General features: G+C 37.4%; 1 protein-coding gene across 1 annotated transcript in view; it reads left to right on the top strand.

The window, feature by feature from the left end:
- Positions 1-18584, top strand: part of LOC121328977 (snake venom metalloproteinase hemorrhagic factor 2-like) — a 63883-nt gene that overhangs the window by 31628 nt on the left and 13671 nt on the right. Inside the window, exons 4-6 of the mRNA XM_041274173.1 lie at positions 117-195; positions 6949-7002; positions 17479-17550. Of these exons, the coding sequence (XP_041130107.1) occupies positions 117-195; positions 6949-7002; positions 17479-17550 (205 nt within the window). The remainder of the gene's footprint in view (positions 1-116; positions 196-6948; positions 7003-17478; positions 17551-18584) is intronic.

Here is an 18584-nt window from a genome sequence, read left to right as displayed (position 1 = left end):
ATGCTTCCCCACCTCACTTCGGAAAGTGTGTTGTGAGCTTGCTCAACAATGATGTAAGCACAAACAGCAAAGGAAATCCCTAGAGGGATTTGTAAACAGTATGCATGTCTCCACAGGGATCTGCTGACAGACCTCTACACTGAGCACCGTTATTCACCAGACAGCTCCCTCCTGTCAGAACAGCGCCACCCCATGGTAGGAAGCTAAGCTCAGCTCTTTCATACTCCCGATATCCTCCTACCCTCATTTTATAATCCTAACCCTGAACTCATGCTAGATCTTTCTGTTGTACTTACCAAGAGATTTCTTTTACCAACTGTAATGAATCTCCTCCTAGCAGCTGATGAGTTAATAATACTGACATCAGTATAAGACTCGTACCTACCTCTTACCCCTCAGCTACAGACCTAGCTCTTTAGTTGAATGGTAAGATGTTAGGCTTTGATCTGTATGGTTTGAGGTTCACATCCAGCCCTTGCGTTTCCATTCAATTCAGTGGAAGGAGATTCCAGTTCATTACTCAATGGAGTGAAGACATTAATAAGAGGGATGGAAGTGGTCATAGAGCAATGCATTGCTCTGATCTCATGATGGGCACTCAGAAGTCAGCCAATATCGTATTCCTGTTTGCCATGAGCTGTTTAGCTGAACTGGAGATTGACTTGATTGGTGCTTGTGTCCGTCATGCTTGGTGGTATAACTGGCAGCATGGTGAGAATAGAAGCACAGTAGAATAGAAACACAGTGGAACAGAAGCACAATGGAACAGAAACACATTAGAATAGACACCCAGTGGAATAGAAGCACAGTGGAACAGAAGCACAGTGGAACAGAAGCACAGTGGAACAGAAACACAGTGGAATAGAAACAGAGTGGAATAGAAACACAGTGGAATAGAAGCCCAGTGGAATAGAAACACAGTGGAATAGAAGCACAGTGGAACAGAAACACATTGGAATCGACACCCGGTGGAATAGAAGCACAGTGGAATAGAAACACAGTGGAACAGAAACACAGTGGAACAGAAACAGAGCAAAATAGAAACACAGTGGAACAGAAACACAGTGGAACAGAAACAGAGCAAAATAGAAACACAGTGGAACAGAAACACAGTGGAATAGAAACACAGTGGAACAGAAACACAGTGGAATAGAAACACAGTGGAACAGAAACAGAGAAAAATAGAAACACAGTGGAACAGAAACACAGTGGAATAGAAACACAGTGAAATAGAAACACAGTGGAATAGAAACAGAGTGAAATAGAAACACAGTGGAATAGAAACACAGTGGAACAGAAACACAGTGGAATAGAAACACAGTGGAACAGAAACACGAGTGGAATAGAAACACAGTGGAATAGAAACAGAGTGGAATAGAAACACAGTGGAATAGAAACACAGTGGAATAGAAACACAGTGGAATAGAAACACAGTGGAATAGAAACACAGTGGAATAGAAACACAGTGGAACAGAAACACAGTGGAATAGAAACACAGTGGAATAGAAGCCCAGTGGAATAGAAGCACAGTGGAATAGAAACACAGTGGAATAGAAACACAGTGGAATAGAAACACAGTGGAATAGAAACACAGTGGAATAGAAGCACAGTGGAACAGAAACACAGTGGAATAGAAGCACAGTGGAATAGAAGCCCAGTGGAATAGAAACACTGTGGATTAGAAACACAGTGGAATAGAAGCCCAGTGGAATAGAAACACAGTGGAATAGAAGCACAGAGGAACAGAGACACAGTGGAATAGAAGCCCAGTGGAATAGAAGCACAGTGGAACAGAAACACAGTGGAATAGAAACACAGTGGAATAGAAACACAGTGGAATAGAAACACAGTGGAATAGAAACACAGTGGAATAGAAGCCCAGTGGAATAGAAACACAGTGGAATAGAAACACAGTGGAATAGAAGCACAGTGGAACAGAAACACAGTGGAACAGAAACACAGTGGAATAGAAGCCCAGTGGAATAGAAACACAGTGGAATAGAAGCACAGAGGAACAGAAACACAGTGGAATAAAAGCCCAGTGGAATAGAAACACAGTGGAACAGAAACACAGTGGAATAGAAGCCCAGTGGAATAGAAACACAGTGGAATAGAAACACAGTGGAACAGAAACACAGTGGAATAGAAACACAGTGGAATAGAAACACAGTGGAACAGAAACACAGTGGAATAGAAACACAGTGGAATAGAAACACAGTGGAATAGAAACACAGTGGAATAGAAACACAGTGGAATAGAAACACAGTGGAATAGAAACACAGTGGAATAGAAGCCCAGTGGAATAGAAACACAGTGGAATAGACACCCAGTGGAATAGAAGCCCAGTGGAATAGAAGCACAGTGGAACAGAAACACAGTGGAATAGAAGCACAGTGGAATAGAAACACAGTGGAATAGAAACACAGTGGAATAGAAACACAGTGGAACAGAAACACAGTGGAATAGAAACACGGTGGAATAGAAACACAGTGGAATAGAAGCCCGGTGGAATAGAAACACAGTGGAATAGAAACACAGTGGAATAAAAGCCCGGTGGAATAGAAACACAGTGGAATAGAAACACAGTGGAACAGAAACAGAGTGAAATAGAAACACAGTGGAACAGAAACACAGTGGAATAGAAACACAGTGGAATAGAAACACAGTGGAATAGAAACACAGTGGAATAGAAACACAGTGGAACAGAAACACAGTGGAATAGAAACACAGTGGAATAGAAACACAGTGGAATAGAAACACAGTGGAATAGAAACACAGTGGAATAGAAACACAGTGGAATAGAAACACAGTGGAATAGAAACACAGTGGAATAGAAACACAGTGGAACAGAAACACAGTGGAATAGAAACACAGTGGAACAGAAACACAGTGGAATAGAAACACAGTGGAACAGAAACACAGTGGAATAGAAGCCCAGTGGAACAGAAACACAGTGGAATAGAAACACAGTGGAATAGAAACACAGTGGAACAGAAACAGAGTGGAATAGAAACACAGTGGAATAGAAACACAGTGGAATAGAAACACAGTGGAATAGAAACACAGTGGAATAGAAACACAGTGGAATAGAAACACAGTGGAATAGAAACACAGTGGAATAGAAACACAGTGGAATAGAAACACAGTGGAATAGAAACACAGTGGAACAGAAACACAGAGGAATAGAAACACAGTGGAACAGAAACACAGAGGAATAGAAACACAGTGGAACAGAAACACAGAGGAATAGAAACACAGTGGAACAGAAACACAGAGGAATAGAAACACAGTGGAACAGAAACACAGTGGAATAGAAACACAGTGGAACAGAAACAGAGTGAAATAGAAACACAGTGGAACAGAAACACAGTGGAATAGAAACACAGTGGAATAGAAACACAGTGGAATAGAAACACAGTGGAATAGAAACACAGTGGAATAGAAGCCCGGTGGAATAGAAACACAGTGGAACAGAAACACAGTGGAATAGAAACACAGTGGAATAGAAACACAGTGGAATAGAAACACAGTGGAACAGAAACACAGTGGAATAGAAACACAGTGGAATAGAAACACAGTGGAATAGAAACACAGTGGAATAGAAACACAGTGGAATAGAAACACAGTGGAATAGAAACACAGTGGAATAGAAACACAGTGGAACAGAAACACAGTGGAACAGAAGCCCAGTGGAATAGAAGCCCAGTGGAATAGAAACACAGTGGAATAAAAACACAGAGGATTAGAAACACAGTGGAACAGAAACACAGTGGAACAGAAACAGAGTGGAACAGAAACACAGTGGAACAGAAACAGAGTGGAATAGAAACACAGTGGAACAGAAACACAGTGGAATAGAAGCCCAGTGGAATAGAAACACAGTGGAATAGAAACACAGTGGAACAGAAACACAGTGGAATAGAAACACAGTGGAACAGAAACAGAGTGAAATAGAAACACAGTGGAACAGAAACACAGAGGAATAGAAACACAGTGGAATAGAAACACAGTGGAATAGAAACAGAGTGAAATAGAAACACAGTGGAACAGAAACACAGTGGAATAGAAGCCCGGTGGAATAGAAACACAGTGGAATAGAAGCCCAGTGGAATAGAAACACAGTGGAATAGAAACACAGTGGAACAGAAACACAGTGGAACTGGACAGGTGCATTACCTATTATATGTGTTACTGGAAGTTTGTATAATAATTGTTGTTTAAGAAAATCATTATTTAAGTGGCATTCCAGCACCTTCAGATTTAGGGCTATACCACTGATAGGGGACAGTGTTGCAGGAGGGACAGGTTAATGGTTACACTCTGGGGAACCAGGTGTACTTCGAGAGTAGACATGTTTAAGAGCTCTAAAGAGGCCACAGGGGTACTTTTCAGTTTTAGAGAATGGAGAGAAGACATGTTTGAGTGTCTCAATGGTGCTTGTACTCCACAGGAAGTGGTGACTAAAACAGAAAATGATACAAAGTGAATCGAATCAAACATTAGTTAGAATAACCTGAGCTGTATCAAGTTGCTTTTTAAATGTGATGTTGTTTTACTATTCACTGTACTTCTACCATGTATTCCCCTGCAAAGCAACGATGTGTTTAGGATGTGTGATCAATTGACTCCTCATTGTCTGAACTGTGTGTTCCAGAATCACTGCTGCTACACAGGCTGGGTGGAGGGGCTCAGGGACTCGTGTGTGGCTCTTTGCACTTGCCAGGGGCTTAGGTAAGGCTGCATTGATTACCGGGCACAGCGATTGAGCTAGTGATCCACTGTAGGTACCATAGTCTCTGAGCAAAGACGTACCCTCAGCAACCTTCCAGAACAGCAGAGCAGAGCTAGATTAGGGTGACCAGGTTCCCTGGTTTTACAGGGACAGTCCCCTTTCCCCAGGAACAGTCCCGGTGTGCTGACATCATTCCCCAGACCTTAACAAAGTCCTGATTGCACACCTTACATTAATTACACAAACGATCGTCAATCAGAGCAAAATGTGCTTCCAGAATAATATATTTCATATAGGTAAATTAAGTGTATGCAAAATGAGGGTAAAAATAGTAGTACTTTTGGTTGTAACTTGTAGTTTAACATGGGCACACATTGGAAAGGGAAGGTGTAGTGATTGTGCAGCAGTCAGAGGTTGTCTTAATGCCACTGCTGTTTACATCATTAAACTGACGACCGAAGAATAGAATACCCAAGACAGATGCAAGGCTGGGACGTTAGATTCTTGCTTGGTTGACTCAGACCTGATCCCTTATAAAAGTTTCCCACAGCAAAAGCACAGCAAAGTGTAATAAAGCACAGTGAAAGCATGGCAAAGCATAGGCAAGCATTGTAAAGCCCAGAGAGATACGCTGGCTGCCTGCCTGTGCTCATGTGAGGGTGTTTGTGGGTGTGTTTCAGTGGGTACCTGACCCTGGGACCTGAAAGAGGCTACGCTGGCTGGCCTGCTCTGTGCTCATGTGAGAGGTGTGTTGTGGGTGTGTTTCAGTGGGTACCTGACCCTGGGACCTGAAACCTACACGGTGTCCCCCGAGATAGAGGGCAGCCGCAGGTTCCGGGTAAGCAGGTCCATCCAGTGCAGGAGGAGGAGAGGAGCTGTGGGACTTGGCCCTCTACACCTCATTCACAGGGGGACACCACGCTGTGCCCGGCCACAGGACACCTCACGCACGGGACACCCAGCTGCACAGGACACCTCACGCACGGGAGACCCAGCTGCACAGGACACCTCACACACGGGAGACCCAGCTGCACAGGACACCTCACGCACGGGAGACCCAGCTGCACAGGACACCTCACGCACGGGAGACCCAGCTGCACAGGACACCTCACGCACGGGAGACCCAGCTGCACAGGACACCTCACGCACGGGAGATCCAGCTGCACAGGACACCTCACGCACGGGAGACCCAGCTGCACAGGACACCTCACGCACGGGAGACCCAGCTGCACAGGACACCTCACGCACGGGAGACCCAGCTGCACAGGACACCTCACGCACGGGAGACCCAGCTGCACAGGACACCTCACGCACGGGAGACCCAGCTGCACAGGACACCTCACGCACGGGAGACCCAGCTGCACAGGACACCTCACGCACGGGAGACCCAGCTGCACAGGACACCTCACGCACGGGAGACCCAGCTGCACAGGACACCTCACGCACGGGAGACCTAGCTGCTGCACCAGTAAGAATTTCATCTCCATGCCTTAATTTCTATTCAATTCCTTTTCAGTCATCTTTCTTTTCTGTCTTCCGTGTTGGGGTCACACTTTATTTAAAGGGCCACTTGTTTAGTTTATTAACGGTTAACAGACGTTGTTCATTTTGAGCAAAGTGTTCTACATTAAGATCTTTCTAAACGAATGGAATATGATGCGCTGCTGATACAGATTGTGTTCCCTGTTGGTGAGAGGAGATTAACAGCTCTATAGCCATGAGTGCAGATGAGCCTGGCTCTTTCTTGTGCATTGTGGTTCCGACGCTTGTTAATAAAAACCTGATTTAATTTGCTAAACATTAATACAGTAACAATCTGAACCCATTTCAAATATATGATTGACTTAGAATTGATAATCCACAGGGCTCTGATGTTTGCAGTTTTAGCTGGCCTGTTATATACTAATAGAACAAGTAACATATCAATGTGTTTGTTAGCTGGTTATTAATAGTTAATAGGTGACCTTTAAAGGAAAGAAGCCCTGAAGGGTTGAGGACAGTTTTGCTGTCCAGGTGAAATTACCCAGTAAATGGAAGAAACTATACAGCTGAGAGTAACGAGGTAAGGGAGTTTATGGGATCATGTTGTTAGGGACCGTCACTTTAAAGGAGTGCCTGCAGCAGGGTATATGCAGGTATATTTAGTATACAGGTTTGATATCTAACAGCACGGAGTACAGATAGGTACTATAATAGCACATGCGCTCTGTTCACAGGTCAAGCAACACAAATACAACATTGAGCTGTTCCTGGTGGCTGACACAGCGCAGGTGAGTCCTGCTCACATCACATTCTGAATAATACATATTCTAATAACAACAGTCAGGTATGAATATATGATAACGTGTATTCAGAAATACTAAAAGAAACTTCTTAAATTCAATGCCAGCTGTTTTGTATAAAAGTCTTAGTGTTTTCTAAAACGTATTGAAACAGTTTCTGCAGTTTCTTTAGGTTTGTTCAGTTTCTTTAGGTTTGTTTGGTTTCTTTAGGTTTGTTTGGTTTCTTTAGGTTTGTTCGGTTTCTTTAGGTTTGTTTGGTTTCTTTAGGTTTGTTTGGTTTCTTTGGGTTTGTTTGGTTTCTTTAGGTTTGTTTGGATTCTTAAGGTTTGTTCGGTTTCTTTAGGTTTGTTCAGTTTCTTTAGGTTTGTTTGGTTTCTTTTGGTTTGTTTGGTTTCTTTAGGTTTGTTTGGTTTCTTTAGGTTTGTTCAGTTTCAGGTTTCTTTGGTTTCTTTAGGTTTGTTTGGTTTCTTTTGGTTTCTTTGGTTTCTTTAGGTTTCTTTAGGTTTGTTTGGTTTCTTTAGGTTTGTTTGGTTTCTTTGGGTTTGTTTGGTTTCTTTGGGTTTGTTTGGTTTCTTTGGGTTTGTTTGGTTTCTTTAGGTTTGTTCAGTTTCTTTGGGTTTGTTTGGTTTCTTTGGGTTTGTTTGGTTTCTTTAGGTTTCTTTGGTTTCTTTGGGTTTGTTTGGTTTCTTTGGGTTTTTTTGGTTTCTTTAGGTTTGTTTGGTTTCTTTAGGTTTGTTCAGTTTCTTTAGGTTTGTTTGGTTTCTTTTGGTTTGTTCAGTTTCTTTAGGTTTCTTTGGTTTCTTTGGGTTTGTTTGGTTTCTTTAGGTTTGTTTGGTTTCTTTAGGTTTGTTCAGTTTCTTTATGTTTCTTTTGTTTCTTTGGGTTTGTTTGGTTTCTTTGGGTTTGTTTGGTTTCTTTAGGTTTGTTCAGTTTTTTGGGGTTTCTTTGGTTTCTTTGGGTTTCTTTGGTTTCTTTGGGTTTGTTTGGTTTCTTTAGGTTTGTTTGGTTTCTTTAGGTTTGTTCAGTTTCTTTAGGTTTGTTTGGTTTCTTTAGGTTTGTTCAGTTTATTTAGGTTTCTTTGGTTTCTTTAGGTTTGTTTGGATTCTTTAGGTTTGTTTGGTTTCTTTAGGTTTGTTTGGTTTATTTAGGTTTGTTCAGTTTCTTTAGGTTTGTTTGGTTTCTTTAGGTTTGTTTGGTTTCTTTAGGTTTCTTTGGTTTCTTTAGGTTTGTTCAGTTTCTTTAGGTTTCTTTGGTTTCTTTAGGTTTGTTCAGTTTCTTTAGGTTTCTTTGGTTTCGTTAGGTTTCTTTGGTTTCTTTGGGTTTGTTTGGTTTCTTTAGGTTTGTTTGGTTTCTTTAGGTTTCTTTGGTTTCTTTAGGTTTGTTCAGTTTCTTTAGGTTTCTTTGGTTTCTTTAGGTTTCTTTGGTTTCTTTGGGTTTGTTCAGTTTCTTTAGGTTTGTTTGGTTTCTTTAGGTTTCTTTGGTTTCTTTAGGTTTGTTCAGTTTCTTTGGGTTTGTTTGGTTTCTTTAGGTTTGTTTGGTTTCTTTAGGTTTGTTCAGTTTCTTTAGGTTTGTTTGTTTCTTTAGGTTTGTTTGGTTTCTTTAGGTTTGTTTGGTTTCTTTAGGTTTGTTCGGTTTCTTTAGGTTTGTTCAGTTTCTTTAGGTTTGGTTTCTTTAGGTTTGTTTGGTTTCTTTAGGTTTGTTTGGTTTCTTTAGGTTTGTTTGGTTTCTTTAGGTTTGTTTGGTTTCTTTAGGTTTGTTCAGTTTCTTTAGGTTTGTTCAGTTTCTTTAGGTTTGTTTGGTTTCTTTAGGTTTGTTTGGTTTCTTTAGGTTTGTTTGGTTTCTTTAGGTTTGTTTGGTTTCTTTAGGTTTGTTCAGTTTCTTTGGGTTTGTTCAGTTTCTTTGGGTTTGTTTGGTTTCTTTGGGTTTGTTTGGTTTCTTTAGGTTTGTTTGGTTTCTTTAGGTTTCTTTGGTTTCTTTAGGTTTGTTTGGTTTCTTTAGGTTTGTTTGGTTTCTTTAGGTTTGTTTGGTTTCTTTAGGTTTGTTTGGTTTCTTTAGGTTTGTTCATTTTCTTTAGGTTTGTTTGGTATCTTTAGGTTTGTTTGGTTTCTTTGGGTTTGTTCAGTTTCTTTAGGTTTTTTCGGTTTCTTTAGGTTTGTTTGGTTTCTTTAGGTTTGTTCCGTTTCTTTAGGTTTGTTCATTTTCTTTAGGTTTGTTCGGTTTCTTTAGGTTTGTTCAGTTTCTTTAGGTTTTTTCGGTTTCTTTAGGTTTGTTTGGTTTCTTTAGGTTTGTTTGGTTTCTTTAGGTTTCTTTGGTTTCTTTAGGTTTGTTCAGTTTCTTTAGGTTTCTTTGGTTTCTTTAGGTTTCTTTGGTTTCTTTAGGTTTGTTCAGTTTCTTTAGGTTTGTTTGGTTTCTTTAGGTTTCTTTGGTTTCTTTAGGTTTGTTTGGTTTCTTTAGGTTTCTTTGGTTTCTTTAGGTTTGTTTGGTTTCTTTGGGTTTGTTTGGTTTCTTTAGGTTTGTTCGGTTTCTTTAGGTTTGTTCAGTTTCTTTGGGTTTGTTCAGTTTCTTTAGGTTTGTTTGGTTTCTTTAGGTTTGTTTAATTGCTTTAGGTTTCTTTGGTTTCTTTAGGTTTGTTCAGTTTCTTTAGGTTTGTTTAGTTTCTTTGGGTTTGTTTAGTTTCTTTAGGTTTGTTTAGTTTCTTTAGGTTTGTTTGTTTTCTTTAGGTTTTTGTTCAGTTTCTTTAGGTTTGTTTGGTTTCTTTAGGTTTGTTTGGTTTCTTTAGGTTTGTTTGGTTTCTTTAGGTTTGTTTGGTTTCTTTAGGTTTGTTTGGTTTCTTTAGGTTTGTTTGGTTTCTTTAGGTTTGTTTGGTTTCTTTAGGTTTGTTTGTTTCTTTGGGTTTGTTTGGTTTCTTTAGGTTTGTTTGGTTTCTTTAGGTTTGTTTGGTTTCTTTAGGTTTGTTCAGTTTCTTTAGGTTTGTTTGGTTTCTTTAGGTTTGTTTGGTTTCTTTAGGTTTGTTTGGTTTCTTTAGGTTTGTTTGGTTTCTTTAGGTTTGTTTGGTTTCTTTGGGTTTGTTTGGTTTCTTTAGGTTTGTTCAGTTTCTTTAGGTTTGTTCAGTTTCTTTAGGTTTGTTCAGTTTCTTTAGGTTTGTTTGGTTTCTTTAGGTTTGTTCGGTTTCTTTAGGTTTGTTCAGTTTCTTTAGGTTTGTTTCGGTTTCTTTAGGTTTGTTTGGTTTCTTTGGGTTTGTTCGGTTTCTTTGGGTTTGTTTGGTTTCTTTAGGTTTGTTTGGTTTCTTTAGGGTTTGTTTCTTTTCTTTAGGTTTGTTCAGTTTCTTTAGGTTTCTTTGGTTTCTTTGGGTTTGTTTGGTTTCTTTAGGTTTGTTCATTTTCTTTGGGTTTCTTTGGTTTCTTTGGGTTTGTTCAGTTTCTTCAGGTTTGTTCAGTTTTTTTAGGTTTGTTTGGTTTCTTTAGGTTTGTTTGGTTTCTTTAGGTTTGTTCAGTTTCTTTAGGTTTGTTTGGTTTCTTTAGGTTTGTTTGGTTTCTTTAGGTTTGTTTGGTTTCTTTAGGTTTGTTTGGTTTCTTTGGGTTTGTTCAGTTTCTTTAGGTTTTTTCGGTTTCTTTAGGTTTGTTTGGTTTCTTTAGGTTTGTTCAGTTTCTTTAGGTTTGTTCAGTTTCTTTAGGTTTGTTTGGTTTCTTTAGGTTTGTTCTGTTTCTTTGGGTTTGTTTGGTTTCTTTAGGTTTTTTCGGTTTCTTTAGGTTTGTTCATTTTCTTTAGGTTTGTTCAGTTTCTTTAGGTTTGTTTGGTTTCTTTCGGTTTGTTTGGTTTCTTTAGGTTTGTTTGGTTCCTTTAGGTTTGTTTGGTTTCTTTAGGTTTGTTTGTTTTCTTTAGGTTTGTTTGGTTTCTTTAGGTTTGTTTGGTTTCTTTAGGTTTGTTTAGTTTCTTTGGATTTGTTCAGTTTCTTTAGGTTTCTTTGGTTTCTTTAGGTTTCTTTGGTTTCTTTAGGTTTCTTTGGTTTCTTTAGGTTTCTTTGGTTTCTTTAGGTTTGTTTAGTTTCTTTGGGTTTGTTGAATTGCTTTAGGTTTCTTTGGTTTCTTTAGGTTTGTTTGGTTTCTTTAGGTTTGTTCAGTTTCTTTAGGTTTGTTCGGTTTCTTTGGGTTTCTTTGGTTTCTTTGGGTTTGTTTGTTTTCTTTAGGTTTGTTTGGTTTCTTTAGGTTTGTTCGGTTTCTTTGGGTTTGTTTGGTTTCTTTGGGTTTGTTTGGTTTCTTTAGGTTTGTTCAGTTTCTTTAGGTTTGTTCAGTTTCTTTAGGTTTGTTTGTTTCTTTAGGTTTGTTCTGTTTCTTTGGGTTTGTTTGGTTTCTTTAGGTTTGTTTGGTTTCTTTAGGTTTGTTCGGTTTCTTTAGGTTTGTTTGGTTTCTTTAGGTTTTTTCGGTTTCTTTAGGTTTGTTTGGTTTCTTTAGGTTTGTTTGGTTTCTTTAGGTTTGTTTGGTTTCTTTAGGTTTGTTTGGTTTCTTTAGGTTTGTTCTGTTTCTTTGGGTTTGTTTGGTTTCTTTAGGTTTTTTCGGTTTCTTTAGGTTTGTTCATTTTCTTTAGGTTTGTTCAGTTTCTTTGGGTTTCTTTGGTTTCTTTGGGTTTGTTTGGTTTCTTTAGGTTTGTTTGGTTTCTTTAGGTTTGTTTGGTTTCTTTAGGTTTGTTCAGTTTCTTTAGGTTTGTTCAGTTTAGGTTTGCTGTTTCTTTAGGTTTCTTTGGTTTCTTTAGGTTTGTTTAGTTTCTTTGGGTTTGTTTGGTTTCTTTAGGTTTGTTCGGTTTCTTTGGGTTTGTTTGGTTTCTTTAGGTTTTTTCGGTTTCTTTAGGTTTGTTCATTTTCTTTAGGTTTGTTCACTTTCTTTAGGTTTTTTCGGTTTCTTTAGGTTTGTTTGGTTTCTTTAGGTTTGTTCAGTTTCTTTAGGTTTGTTCAGTTTCTTTAGGTTTGTTTGGTTTCTTTAGGTTTGTTCGGTTTCTTTGGGTTTGTTTGGTTTCTTTAGGTTTGTTTGGTTTCTTTAGGTTTGTTCAGTTTCTTTAGGTTTGTTCAGTTTCTTTAGGTTTTTTTGGTTTCTTTAGGTTTGTTTGGTTTCTTTAGGTTTGTTTGGTTTCTTTAGGTTTGTTTGGTTTCTTTAGGTTTGTTTGGTTTCTTTAGGTTTGTTCAGTTTCTGCTGTTTCTTTAGGTTTCTTTGGTTTCTTTAGGTTTGTTTGGTTTCTTTGGGTTTGTTTGGTTTCTTTAGGTTTGTTTGGTTTCTTTAGGTTTGTTTGGTTTCTTTAGGTTTGTTCGGTTTCTTTAGGTTTGTTTGGTTTCTTTAGGTTTGTTTGGTTTCTTTGGGTTTGTTTGGTTTCTTTAGGTTTCTTTGGTTTCTTTAGGTTTGTTTGGTTTCTTTAGGTTTGTTTGGTTTCTTTAGGTTTGTTCAGTTTCTTTGGGTTTGTTTGGTTTCTTTGGGTTTGTTTGGTTTCTTTAGGTTTGTTTGGTTTCTTTAGGTTTGTTTGGTTTCTTTAGGTTTGTTTGGTTTCTTTAGGTTTGTTTGGTTTCTTTGGGTTTGTTTGGTTTCTTTAGGTTTGTTTGGTTTCTTTAGGTTTGTTCATTTTCTTTAGGTTTGTTCACTTTCTTTAGGTTTTTTCGGTTTCTTTAGGTTTGTTCATTTTCTTTAGGTTTGTTCGGTTTCTTTAGGTTTTTTCGGTTTCTTTAGGTTTGTTCATTTTCTTTAGGTTTGTTCGGTTTCTTTAGGTTTGTTTGGTTTCTTTAGGTTTGTTTGGTTTCTTTAGGTTTGTTCAGTTTCTTTAGGTTTGTTTGGTTTCTTTAGGTTTGTTTGGTTTCTTTAGGTTTGTTCGGTTTCTTTAGGTTTGTTCATTTTCTTTCGGTTTGTTTGGTTTCTTTAGGTTTGTTTGGTTCCTTTAGGTTTGTTTGGTTTCTTTAGGTTTGTTTGTTTTCTTTAGGTTTGTTCAGTTTCTGCTGTTTCTTTAGGTTTGTTTGGTTTCTTTAGGTTTGTTTGGTTTCTTTAGGTTTGTTTGGTTTCTTTAGGTTTGTTTGGTTTCTTTAGGTTTGTTTGGTTTCTTTAGGTTTGTTTGGTTTCTTTAGGTTTGTTCAGTTTCTGCTGTTTCTTTAGGTTTCTTTGGTTTCTTTAGGTTTGTTTGGTTTCTTTAGGTTTGTTTGGTTTCTTTAGGTTTCTTTGGTTTCTTTAGGTTTGTTCGGTTTCTTTCGGTTTGTTTGGTTTCTTTAGGTTTGTTTGGTTTCTTTAGGTTTGTTTGGTTTCTTTAGGTTTGTTTGTTTTCTTTAGGTTTGTTCAGTTTCTGCTGTTTCTTTAGGTTTCTTTGGTTTCTTTAGGTTTGTTTGGTTTCTTTAGGTTTGTTGGTTTCTTTAGGTTTGTTCAGTTTCTTTAGGTTTGTTTGGTTTCTTTAGGTTTGTTTGGTTTCTTTAGGTTTGTTTGGTTTCTTTAGGTTTGTTCGGTTTCTTAGGGTTTGTTTGGTTTCTTTGGGTTTGTTTGGTTTCTTTAGGTTTGTTTGGTTTCTTTAGGTTTGTTCAGTTTCTTTGGGTTTGTTTGTTTTCTTTAGGTTTGTTTGGTTTCTTTAGGTTTGTTTGGTTTCTTTAGGTTTGTTCGGTTTCTTTAGGTTTGTTTGGTTTCTTTAGGTTTGTTTGGTTTCTTTAGGTTTGTTTGGTTTCTTTAGGTTTGTTTGGTTTCTTTAGGTTTGTTTGGTTTCTTTAGGTTTGTTCAGTTTCTTTAGGTTTGTTTGTTTCTTTAGGTTTCTTTAGGTTTCTTTGGTTTCTTTAGGTTTGTTTGGTTTCTTTAGGTTTGTTTGGTTTCTTTAGGTTTGTTTGGTTTCTTTAGGTTTGTTTGGTTTCTTCGGGTTTGTTTGGTTTCTTTAGGTTTGTTTGGTTTCTTTAGGTTTGTTCAGTTTCTTTAGGTTTGTTCAGTTTCTTTAGGTTTGTTTGGTTTCTTTAGGTTTGTTTGGTTTCTTTAGGTTTGTTTGGTTTCTTTAGGTTTGTTCAGTTTCTTTAGGTTTGTTTGGTTTCTTTAGGTTTGTTTGGTTTCTTTAGGTTTGTTCGGTTTCTTTAGGTTTGTTTGGTTTCTTTAGGTTTGTTTGGTTTCTTTAGGTTTGTTTGGTTTCTTTAGGTTTGTTCAGTTTCTTTAGGTTTGTTTGGTTTCTTTAGGTTTGTTTGGTTTCTTTAGGTTTGTTTGGTTTCTTTAGGTTTGTTCATTTTCTTTAGGTTTGTTCAGTTTCTTTAGGTTTTTTCGGTTTCTTTCGGTTTGTTTGGTTTCTTTAGGTTTGTTTGGTTCCTTTAGGTTTGTTTGGTTTCTTTAGGTTTGTTTGTTTTCTTTAGGTTTGTTCAGTTTCTGCTGTTTCTTTAGGTTTCTTTGGTTTCTTTAGGTTTGTTTAGTTTCTTTGGATTTGTTCAGTTTCTTTAGGTTTCTTTGGTTTCTTTAGGTTTGTTTGGTTTCTTTAGGTTTGTTTGGTTTCTTTAGGTTTCTTTGGTTTCTTTAGGTTTGTTTGGTTTCTTTGGGTTTGTTTGGTTTCTTTAGGTTTCTTTGGTTTCTTTAGGTTTCTTTGGTTTCTTTAGGTTTGTTCAGTTTCTTTAGGTTTGTTCGGTTTCTTTAGGTTTCTTTGGTTTCTTTGGGTTTGTTTGGTTTCTTTAGGTTTGTTTGGTTTCTTTAGGTTTGTTTGGTTTCTTTAGGTTTGTTTGGTTTCTTTAGGTTTGTTTGGTTTCTTTAGGTTTGTTTGGTTTCTTTAGGTTTGTTCGGTTTCTTTGGGTTTGTTCGGTTTCTTTAGGTTTGTTTGGTTTCTTTAGGTTTGTTTGGTTTCTTTAGGTTTGTTCAGTTTCTTTAGGTTTGTTCAGTTTCTTTAGGTTTGTTTGGTTTCTTTAGGTTTGTTTGGTTTCTTTGGGTTTGTTTGGTTTCTTTAGGTTTGTTTGGTTTCTTTAGGTTTGTTCAGTTTCTTTAGGTTTGTTTGGTTTCTTTAGGTTTCTTTGGTTTCTTTAGGTTTGTTTGGTTTCTTTAGGTTTGTTCGGTTTCTTTAGGTTTGTTTGGTTTCTTTAGGTTTGTTCATTTTCTTTAGGTTTGTTCGGTTTCTTTAGGTTTGTTTGGTTTCTTTAGGTTTGTTTGGTTTCTTTAGGTTTGTTTGGTTTCTTTAGGTTTGTTTGGTTTCTTTAGGTTTCTTTGGTTTCTTTAGGTTTGTTCAGTTTCTTTAGGTTTGTTCAGTTTCTTTAGGTTTGTTTGGTTTCTTTAGGTTTGTTTGGTTTCTTTGGGTTTGTTTGGTTTCTTTAGGTTTGTTTGGTTTCTTTAGGTTTGTTCGGTTTCTTTAGGTTTGTTTGGTTTCTTTAGGTTTGTTTGGTTTCTTTAGGTTTGTTTGGTTTCTTTAGGTTTGTTTGGTTTCTTTAGGTTTGTTCAGTTTCTTTAGGTTTGTTTGGTTTCTTTAGGTTTGTTTGGTTTCTTTAGGTTTGTTTGGTTTCTTTAGGTTTGTTCAGTTTCTTTAGGTTTGTTCAGTTTCTTTGGGTTTGTTTGGTTTCTTTAGGTTTGTTTGGTTTCTTTAGGTTTGTTTGGTTTCTTTAGGTTTGTTCAGTTTCTTTAGGTTTGTTCAGTTTCTGCTGTTTCTTTAGGTTTGTTTGGTTTCTTTAGGTTTGTTTAGTTTCTTTGGGTTTGTTCAGTTTCTTTAGGTTTCTTTGGTTTCTTTAGGTTTCTTTGGTTTCTTTAGGTTTGTTTGGTTTCTTTAGGTTTGTTCGGTTTCTTTAGGTTTGTTTGGTTTCTTTGGGTTTGTTTGGTTTCTTTAGGTTTGTTTGGTTTCTTTAGGTTTGTTTGGTTTCTTTAGGTTTGTTTGGTTTCTTTAGGTTTGTTTGGTTTCTTTGGGTTTGTTTGGTTTCTTTAGGTTTGTTTGGTTTCTTTAGGTTTGTTCAGTTTCTTTAGGTTTGTTGAGTTTCTTTAGGTTTGTTTGGTTTCTTTAGGTTTGTTTAGTTTCTTTGGGTTTGTTTGGTTTCTTTGGGTTTGTTTGGTTTCTTTAGGTTTGTTTGGTTTCTTTAGGTTTGTTTGGTTTCTTTAGGTTTGTTTGGTTTCTTTAGGTTTGTTTGGTTTCTTTAGGTTTGTTTGGTTTCTTTAGGTTTGTTCGGTTTCTTTAGGTTTGTTTGTTTCTTTAGGTTTGTTTGGTTTCTTTAGGTTTGTTTGGTTTCTTTAGGTTTGTTCAGTTTCTTTAGGTTTGTTTGTTTGTTCTGTTTCTTTAGGTTTGTTTGGTTTCTTTAGGTTTGTTTGGTTTCTTTAGGTTTGTTTGGTTTCTTTAGGTTTGTTTGGTTTCTTTAGGTTTGTTTGGTTTCTTTAGGTTTGTTTGGTTTCTTTAGGTTTGTTTGGTTTCTTTAGGTTTGTTCAGTTTCTTTGTTTCTTTAGGTTTGTTTGGTTTCTTTAGGTTTGTTTGGTTTCTTTAGGTTTGTTTGGTTTCTTTGGGGTTTGTTTCTTTAGGTTTGTTTGGTTTCTTTAGGTTTGTTTGGTTTCTTTGGGTTTGTTTGGTTTCTTTAGGTTTGTTCTGGTTTCTTTAGGTTTCTTTGGTTTCTTTAGGTTTGTTTGGTTTCTTTAGGTTTGTTTGGTTTCTTTAGGTTTGTTTGGTTTCTTTAGGTTTGTTTGGTTTCTTTAGGTTTGTTCGGTTTCTTTAAGTTTGTTTGGTTTCTTTAGGTTTGTTTGGTTTCTTTAAGTTTGTTTGGTTTCTTTAGGTTTGTTTGTTTCTTTAGGTTTGTTTGGTTTCTTTAGGTTTGTTTGGTTTCTTTGGGTTTGTTTGGTTTCTTAGGGTTTGTTCGGTTTCTTTAGGTTTCTTCAGTTTCTTTAGGTTTGTTTGTTTCTTTAGGTTTGTTCTGTTTCTTTGGGTTTGTTTGGTTTCTTTAGGTTTGTTTGGTTTCTTTAGGTTTGTTCAGTTTCTTTAGGTTTGTTTGGTTTCTTTAGGTTTGTTTGGTTTCTTTAAGTTTGTTTGGTTTCTTTAGGTTTGTTCTGTTTCTTTGGGTTTGTTTGGTTTCTTTAGGTTTTTTCGGTTTCTTTAGGTTTGTTCATTTTCTTTAGGTTTGTTCAGTTTCTTTAGGTTTGTTTGGTTTCTTTAGGTTTGTTTCGTTTCTTTAGGTTTGTTTGGTTTCTTTAGGTTTGTTTGGTTTCTTTAGGTTTGTTTGGTTTCTTTAGGTTTGTTTGGTTTCTTTAGGTTTGTTCAGTTTCTTTAGGTTTGTTTGGTTTCTTTAGGTTTGTTTGGTTTCTTTAGGTTTGTTTGGTTTCTTTAGGTTTGTTTAGCTTTTCTAAATGTAGGACTTTGGTGCTCAGTAGTTCTGGATGATATGTGACTCGTGCCTTCCTTTCAGTTTATTTGCTAAGGTAGCTGCACCCCTATATCTGATCACCCCATGGGTTTACTCATTGCTTGAGTAAGCTGTAGCATTTTCATGTGTTTAAATGATCATGAACAATCAGACCTGCTGGCCTGTGTTTGCAGTTCAGGAAGCATGGGAAGGATGTGGAGAGTACCAGGCGGAGTCTGATTTCCATCGCACATCACCTGCGACAGGTATGCACACGAACTATTGTCTCTGTAAAGTCTGTTTCAAAGCAATTTTCACAATGTCTGCTCTGGTGCACTGATGTTGTAAGGATTATTGCCCACATTGTCAAACAGGTAACACAGCAAAATAATGATTCATGATGTGGTACGGAGCAGAAAAGCCAGAGCAATTGTTATGTTTTTTTTGTTTTTTTTAATTGCTCTTCCTGCAGTGATTTAGTGTAATTGAGTCAATCAGGTTTGCAGTTCATGAAACATTTTTCACCAGTTTTTTGAGAAGTTTCGAAGTTTATTCTCCAATTTCAAGGCACTGTTTTATTGTTTCTGTGTGCTATGCCACATTTTCAAGAACAGGGGTTTGAAACCTGGTTCCACGAGACTGGGTGTGAAACCTAGTCTCCTGAAACCAGTTCCAAGCCTCAGAGTGGCATTGTCTTCCCTTAGCTTTACTGGCTGGGCATGTGTGTGCCCTGCGCAAGTCGTTAGGGTCCACACAGGCACTGCTCTTGTGTCTCAAAGTCATGCGTCATTGTTGAACCAGAGCATGCACAAGTGCACTGACAAACCAATAGAAGTTTGTCAGAAAATGATTTATTGTCATAAAGCTGGAGAAGGATACAAGAAGATTTCCAGGCATTTGAGTATCCCAATTTCAACTATTGTTTCTATTATCAAGAAGTAAAAGACTCATGGTCCTGTCACAATGCTCTCTCTGTCTGGAAGATAGAAGGTTCTTTCACCAAGAACAAGTAGAAGAATTGTGAGGAAGGTTAATAACAATCCAGGATTGACTGCCAAAGATATTCAAAGTGAACTGGCTGCAGGTGGGACTGGGGTTTCCATTTCAATCACAGGTCCAGTATTGCATGGTGAAGGTCTCAATGGTCACAGGCCAAGGAAAAAAAACGACACTCTTAGGAAAAAGTCACAAGGACAATCGCTTAAAGTTTGTAAAGCAGAATTTGAATGATGGATATGAGTTCTGGTCAAAGGTTTTGTGGAGTGATGAAACAAAAATCGAGTTATTTGGTCACACTGAT

The sequence above is a fragment of the Polyodon spathula genome, chromosome 1 (assembly GCF_017654505.1).
Source record: "Polyodon spathula isolate WHYD16114869_AA chromosome 1, ASM1765450v1, whole genome shotgun sequence".
In the NCBI taxonomy this organism is placed as follows: domain Eukaryota; kingdom Metazoa; phylum Chordata; class Actinopteri; order Acipenseriformes; family Polyodontidae; genus Polyodon; species Polyodon spathula.
The sequence above is the reverse complement of the archived record's forward strand: the minus strand, read 5'-3'. Positions and strand labels throughout refer to the sequence as shown.